Source organism: Protobothrops mucrosquamatus, unplaced genomic scaffold (assembly GCF_001527695.2).
Source record: "Protobothrops mucrosquamatus isolate PMUCROS unplaced genomic scaffold, P.Mucros_1.0 scaffold10742, whole genome shotgun sequence".
Taxonomy (NCBI): Eukaryota; Metazoa; Chordata; class Lepidosauria; order Squamata; family Viperidae; genus Protobothrops; species Protobothrops mucrosquamatus.
In genome coordinates this window covers 8380-16398 of record NW_015396526.1, presented here as the reverse complement: position 1 = coordinate 16398, position 8019 = coordinate 8380, and the positions used below count along the sequence as shown (strand labels likewise).

The 8019-nt window shown below is 39.5% G+C and overlaps 1 protein-coding gene across 1 annotated transcript in view; it reads right to left on the bottom strand.

Annotated features, from left to right (window-relative positions):
- Positions 1 to 6: 6 nt before the first annotated feature.
- Positions 7 to 8019, bottom strand: part of LOC107301216 (WD repeat and HMG-box DNA-binding protein 1-like) — a gene marked incomplete at both ends in the record, with an annotated part of 15589 nt that continues 7576 nt past the window's right edge. The window contains 6 exons of the mRNA XM_015830471.1: positions 7 to 179; positions 2161 to 2292; positions 2922 to 3036; positions 5469 to 5625; positions 6113 to 6250; positions 7275 to 7516. Coding sequence (XP_015685957.1) covers positions 7 to 179; positions 2161 to 2292; positions 2922 to 3036; positions 5469 to 5625; positions 6113 to 6250; positions 7275 to 7516 — 957 coding nt within the window. The remainder of the gene's footprint in view (positions 180 to 2160; positions 2293 to 2921; positions 3037 to 5468; positions 5626 to 6112; positions 6251 to 7274; positions 7517 to 8019) is intronic.

The following is an 8019-nucleotide window of genomic DNA, read 5'->3' as shown; positions in this document are numbered from 1 at the left end:
GCGTACTCTTCAGTAGATGCCGGCTCTGAGACCTTCTCCGCAGCAAATTCACTGAGCTTCTGGGCAAGAATCAGCCTCCGTGAGCGAGAGGCGTATTTGATAGCTAAGCTCGTGGCATTTTGTGTCATGAGTTCAGCAAGCTCCATGCAGCGAAATTCACGTTCCAGTGTGCAAGATAACTATTTTTAAAGCAAAGAGGGGAAAAAAAAGTTTTAATATTTATCAGAGAAATATTTATTTGGGGGGAAAAAGGATAAAAAAATGTTTGTTCTCTAAAATAGAACATTCAGTTCTTTCATTCTTTACTAGACGGAAATTCAAGGAACCCTAACACATCCAGGCCAGAACAGAATGAGTCCCAGCTATTTGCTTATAAGGCCATTTCGTAGCTGTGAAAATAACTCCAATTATGATGCAAAGTGAGCAATCTCCGGAAAACTGCAGGTGAAACATCCACTGGAGAAAAACTATATTTAAGACACAGAGAACTTCCATATTATATAGTAGTTTTTTAAATTAAAAAAAAAATAGCGAGTTCAAGAAATCCGTGTCTCTTTCTGCTTTTCAAACATTCTATTACAATAATGAGCAGATGGCTATAATATACTGTAGGCAAGGACCAAACCTATCTAATAATTAACCTGCACAGTACATAAAAGCCACTGGGAAGCCTGAGTGAGCAGAAGTATGGGCTGAGGAAGAAGGAGACTAAGAGTCTCTCTCCTTCTCAGGTTCCTCTCCAAAAATGGCCTCTCCTTTATATTTCAAGGAAGTTGAAACAGGCTTATCTTGAAAAACAAATGGGCTTGGCTAGGATAGGCCATTTTTACTAGGATCCTGGCAAGTACAGATAAGTGTTAAATTCTCAGTCTTCGCCCCATAATTACAAGAATACTCAGGCTTCCTGAGGCTATTTATAAAACATGGTAGGATAGTCACACAATTGATTTCATTTCTAGGTTGGCACTAAGAGCCTGAGCTTTGAACATAAATTGCTGATCAAGGCGACTCATTTCCTGAGCCTGGTCTTCCTTTATCTCTGGATCTGGCCTTCTGCTTCCCAAAGCTCTTGCTACTCCTGACACAAGTGCCTAAAGACATTCATCTCCTCTAGTTCAAGTTTCTTCTGCCTTAGATCCTCTCCTTATCTGAGCCTCCCTGCCAGCTTTATGCCGGTGCTTTGGTTCCTCTCTTGCAGCAGCTCTGTCCACAGTCAAATTACCTACGGCCCTGGGAAGAAGGCAAGCAATGAAGCAGTATCATGACACAAAACTCACAACTTACACGCATGCATCAGACATCAGGATGCAAGCATTTAAAGGCAAGACTGGGTTGTGATGCACATCTCATCTTTTTGATGTTATCTCAGTTTGCTATGGACACTTCCAATATTTTTTTCTGTCGATTGGCCGGGATGACTGTCTAACTTACACTGAACATTACAGTACCTATATTAACAAGTTACATTTTGCCTAGTTTTGTGCTTAAAATATTGCTTGTCCATTTCAGAGTTAATAAAAGTTAACTCTGGAATAAACGATTGTGTGGAACAATTAAAACAAAATACAAAGAAAAAAAATCATTGAATAGGATTTTTTATTTAAGTAATATAATAATCAACCGTCTAAGAAATTTTACTCAGGTAAATTTGAAATAATCCTCCCCAGTGTGGTGCCCTTCTGATGTTTTATTTTAACTCCTGTATCGGTTTGGTAGTCTGAGGCTTAGCAGAAGCTGAAATCTAGTACAACTGAAAGGCATTAGACCAGTGGTTCTCAACCTTTTTAATGCTGCGACCCCAACTGGTCGTAAGTCGAGGACTAAACTGGTCATAAGTCGAGGACTACCCAACCGGTCGTAAGTCGAGGACTTTCCCTGCCCGGGAGCGCCGCGCATGCGTGGTTCTGCCCCCTGCGCCGGCCGAGGCGTAGCTGGCAAGCGGCAGAGACGGAGCAGGCCGACCACCAGCTGGCCCAGCCCAAGGGAGGTAAGGCACCCGCCGGAAAAGGGGGAAAAAATGGCAGACAAAAAAAATGGCGGACAGCCTTGCTTGGCGACCCCCATGAAATGGTCGACCGACCCCAAATGGGGTCCCGACCCACAGGTTGAGAACCACTGCATTAGACTGAAGAAGAGAGATGTATAACTTTACCCACTTACTGCAAACATTTTCATCAGGAGATTCTGCTGTTCTTGGACTGCCTGGCCTTTCACACTTTCATCATATTCATATCCATTTTGAGATAAATAATCTACATAGTTGTGGAACAAGACTGAGCGCCAGAATTGCTCCTACGACACGCAGAGAAAGGAAAGAAAAACATAGTTCATGCAACTATTTTATCATGGCTGCAAGATACATAATATAAAATATAGTACTGAACCAGGAGAAGTTTATAAATTACTCTGAAATTGTGATAATTAAATAAAGGGCTAGAAACTGGCAAACAAAATAGAACACATTAATTGGAATTTGAATTCATTTGAAAATGTAAACGTAACTTTACAAAATCAAAATAAAGTAAATAAACATCCTTTCAACCATGCAAACATTTAGATATATAGCGTCAAAAGCTTTGCTCTTAACTTGAGAGATTATTCATCTTCACCCCCCTCTTGCTTTCAAGATTTCAGCAGATGGTATCCATACGCTTCCAAGTGTAACTTGGCAATTTTAAGGATTAGGAACTTGCTAGCTGGCTTTATTGGGGAGGGGGGAACAGCTGAGAAATTAATACATAATGTAGTCTATACATTATGTATAAATATTGCCACAGAATGCATACCATCATCCTAAAGCTGAGACATACATATGCAAGTAGGACCACTGTTTCTATATGTAGTTTGTGTTTGTGTGTGTGTTATATGCAACTGCAACTAAACCGTACAAATGATCTTAATTATAAATTCTGATTACCCACCTCCATTTGACCCTTATCTGTTGCAGTTTGACAAAAAGGGAGCTTAAATGGCAGCACTATTATCGCAGGACGGGGAAGCGTAGCTGGAAAACGAGCTCCTTTACAAAGAATGCATCTATTCAAGAAAAATACAGAATCAAAAGATATAATGCAACCCCCTTCTCCTTCCCAGAGTCACCATAGCATGGACAAATTGTCTACACATTCAGCAGTATACATGTAAAGAAGAGGAAGTTTGCATTTTTCTCAATTTCTTTTTAGTATCAGGCTAAAAATTAACAAATTTTAGGAAAAAAAAACCTGAGTTTTCTCTAAGCCTTGAATAGGCAAATACTTTATTTAGCATCCAAATAAGAGTTCTCTAAAAATAGAAGAATTATTCCTTTGTCACTTTAATTCATTTAATGTAAGATGCCATGTTTTATAATTACTTAGCAGAGCTTTTAGTAAAGTCAGACAAGAGAAGATTGCTCACACAGAAAGTATAATGTCACAGTCATCTTAACTATGGACTGGCCTAATAATATGCTGCCATTTTAGGCAAATCAATGAATAATAATAATAATAATAATAATAATAATAATAATAATAATAATAATAATAATAATAATAATGTTAGAAGGGACCTTGTAGGTCATCTAGTCCAACCCCCTGCTCAGGCAGGAAACCCTATACCATTTCAGACAAATGGCTGTCCAGTCTCTTCTTAAAAACTTCCAGTGTTGGAGCATTCACCGCTTCTGGAGGCAGGTTGTTCCACTGGTTAATTGTTCTCACTGTCAGGAAGTTTCTCCTTAGTTCTAGGTTGCTTCTCTCCNCATCTAGTCCAACCCCCTGCTCAGGCAGGAAACCCTATACCATTTCAGACAAATGGCTGTCCAGTCTCTTCTTAAAAACTTCCAGTGTTGGAGCATTCACCGCTTCTGGAGGCAGGTTGTTCCACTGGTTAATTGTTCTCACTGTCAGGAAGTTTCTCCTTAGTTCTAGGTTGCTTCTCTCCTTGATTAGTTTCCATCTCTTGCATTTAATTAATCAAATGAGTAACTTAAATCAGCTTCTTTGCAAGGCTGAGCCAAGAAAAAACTGCTTTATCAAGATGCCAAATTCACTGGAGAAGTGCATCAAATGAGACTAGAAGGTTGTGAGCATAAATGTGGTTAGAGAGGGTTTCAAATTCCATCTCTTATATCCACAACTCTGCTACTGGCATTCTACTAATTATATTTCATTGTCTATTATGTTACATTAGGGATTAAAGGAATGAAGCCTAATAAATATTAAAAGTGCATCATTCTTGTTCAATGAACTAATTAAAAATATTATCTGGAAAGTGTTTTCACAATCTAAATGTCTAACCCAATCAGCCACTCTTTTAAAACCAAGCCTTCAATGAAAGTAACATTTTCATAGACATTCTTTTTAAACTGTGTTTAAATGATGTGTTTTCCATCATCATTTTATCTTGGATGAGCGAGAAGGGGGGGAAAAACCCACAATGACTTTCATTCATACTCATCTTCCCAGGCTGACATTTTCTGAGGCTTTAATGAATTTCCAAGAAAAGAGTTACTTGAAAGGGGAATTGGAAGAACACAATATTTTTGTGCATATGGCAGGTGAATTGCTAGTTCCACAGGCCTCTTTCTAGTAAAAAAATAATAATAATTCTGGGAGGCTCTAGTTTAAATGAAATAAGGTGGTGGGAAGCTGACAAGAAAGGATGATTGAGAAAATGATCTTTCAAGAGATGTTTGAATATTTCTGTGTTGAACACTCTTCTAAAGCAGGGCTTTTCAACCAGTGGTACCTATGGTACATTGGCACCTGGCAGGTGGTACGCGACCATCCTAGAAAAGTGGTAGCAGGGGAGGGGAATGAGCTAAACTGGTGGCAGCACCGCACAAGCCTGAGCGAGAGACGGCTGGAGCTGCAGGGCTGTCAGGGCTCAGTGGAAGCACCAATCAGCTGGAAAGCAGCACTGATCCTGGCGCTTCTGCTGAGCCCAGAAGAAGCGCCAATCAGCTGGAATATTGAAGCATCTCCAGGGTCTTGTGATTTACATTCAGATGCTTGGCAACTGATTCATATTTATGACGGTCACAGTGTCCCAGAGTCATGTGAAGTGACCAAAACCTGCTGCAGCCACCCAGGAGACGGGGGGGGGGGGGATAAAAACCAAACACCCCCCCCAGCCCACCCCCTCTATCAATCCTCAGCAGAAATGCTCACAACAGTGAAAACCTTGGACAGGAGGAAGAGCACTGTCGGGCGGGCAGGCAGGTGTCTTGCTCAGCTGTGGCTTGGGGGGCACTTTTTTAGTGCCATTGTAACTTTAAACAGTCACTAAGCGAACTGTTGTAAGTCGAGGACTACCTGTATTTTATCACTTTTTTTCCTTTTGGGGAGGGGAGGTCATCAAGTTTTTGACACCTTGGTAGGCGACTAGTGGTACTCGGCCGTTGCCATATCCTAAAAGTGGCACAATGGGTGAAAAGGTTGAAAAGCCCTGTCCTAAAGAACAGGGACCATTTTAAATTATTTTTGTACCTGAGCTGCTGAGGGTTCTCATGAATGCCAACAATCCAGTAGTGGTCTGACTTCCCTTTACAGTGCTCTCTTGTATTACAGACTGGGGTCCAAATATTACCGTGCTTTCTGTTCAGCATTCGTACAATACCCTCAGAATCCACAAAACAGGGAGTACCTAGTTATTCATTAGAAAAGCACATAGTTTTGTTTCGACAATCAGTTTTCTTTGAAGCAGCTGTAGAGGTTCATGAATGAACATCATGTTAAACGCTACATCTCTCATCATCATCATCACGTATATTAAAAAGTACAAAACATTTTGAAGAAAATCAACAGATTTGTAGCAAACTTTGGCAATAACTCCCTCTTCTGGTAACCCAGAGTAAAAATACATGGACATTCAATGTAGTCCACCCATTTCCTTTTCCCTTTCATCCTAGAAACCAACAGCACTGTTTTAACATCAATAATGGATGCATAATTTTTAATCAACTAAGCATGCGATGTGTTCCATTCCTGATGTCTGGAAAGTGTTTGATATGAAACGGGGTTGAGGACTGCAAATGTACAAAGGACTTGATCACATTCACTGTCCCTCAATATTATTTCATTAATGAAATAATAAATTAGGATTTAATTATATCTTATATGAACCATCTTACCTTCTGCTGAAAATCCTATCCAGGCTAAATAGGATTTCCTGGAAAGAGGAAGTGATTCACCATGTAAAATCTGTCTTTTCTTTTTCCCAAGTTCTAGAAGCTGAATTCCAAGACACTGATCCCCTTCAAATCCAGTGCCTACAATTAAGGGTGGGAGTGGGAAAGGTACAGTGTTAATTCTGACCAAAGTAAGTCACACTAAAAAGTTGTGGGGAAGGGTAAAGAAAAGGAAAGAATTTAGCTGCGCAGATGCAAATTCTTCTTTATGCTACTGAATGATTGTGATGGAATTCTATTCACTGAGTAATTTTAAACATTGTCAACATGACTATAATTTGGAACTTAAAATTATTTTAGGAACATAAAATTATATTCATGAAATGAGATCTAAAATATTTGTCCGAATAAAATTCTAATAAGTATAGTAATTATCATTATTCTACTTTTACAGCAATCACTGTGAGTTGTAGAATAATGTTTGCAGTCTTTTGAATCCTTAACTTCTACCTTTACTAATATTGCATCTTTAAAAAAAATAAAGACAAACAATAGAAAGCCAGACTGAATCATGGCTGAATGACAGAGCAGACTTACATGCTCAATATCTCCACCCAGAAGGAAAGCAGCCACACAACATAAAGTGTTCTGGTTTTTCATTACTGCTATTGGCAGATTTGACAGTACTGAATGATTTTACTTAATTAAAAAAGCTTCCTAGCTCAAGATTTCCTAAATGTAAGCACTAGAACTAGGTGGCAAATTCTAGTTTTGGATAAAAGTAACAGAAAGTGACAGATGCAGTTCTTAGATACTTCAAGACAGCTTAGTCATGTGACTAAAATTAAAATTTCAATTCTACTTGGAAATGGGATGAGTTAATAAATTCAAAGCTATAATGGCATGGTCTTTAAAAAAATTAAAGAGGGAATTATGCAGAATGACCAAATGTTTGATTTAAATTTGCCCTAGAGTCAGAATGTAGAAGGGCTCATTTCAACATCAAACTTTTTCTAAGGTCAATTTTGGGGGAAATTCCTGGTCCTGGAAAACACTGTGCAGCCACACCCCTTCCCCAATCATACAAGGAACCTGAAAGAGATTTGAATAATCAACATTTTAAATTTAAACAACTAAACAACAAATAAAAGAATACAGAAAGCACCTTTGTGAAAGACCACCAGCAGCTGCTCTCCATGTCCTGCCATCGACACCACAGGTCCAGGAAAACTGAAAATCTCTTTCTGAACTCCACCAATGGTGAACACACGAAGCAGAAGAGAACTAGTGGCACATGCAGCCCAGCCCTGGCCCAAACAAACAGCTTCAATGTCTTCATCCTGCAGCATATCAACAGTCCATTCCTTGTTAGGATCCCAGGAATTGAAATGAATGCAATGAAGCTTGCTAAAAATGAGAGAGAGAAATGAATGTAAAACATGAATATAGGGAGGTCCAGATACATGCCTCTAGCCTTGCATTTTTGAGCATTATAAACTAAAATGCTTGCTGATTATGCTTTTGAATTAATATTAAGTCGTTCCAATTTGGAGCTCTGCAGTAATCGGTTTCACTTTTTCCTCATTCTCCATGTGATTTTTTTTTAAAGGAAAATCTGAAGCAATTAGAACACAACAGCAGCTCTGAAGTGCACCGATCCCATCCTCATTACTCTCACTCCCTTGTGAGTTCATGGAATACAAAGGTTAGTTTTATTCAGGGCTTTTTTTCTCAGAGAAAAGGTGGTGGAACTCACCTCCCTCCCCTGGCCACGCCCCCACCCAAACCTGGCCACGCCCTCATCAAACCCTAGGACCGCCCCTTTAGAGAACAGGAATGCAAGTAAAATTTGGGAGGGGCTATAACCTTAGCCTATTTCCCGCGCTTGGTGGGAAACCCCGCCCTCCTCT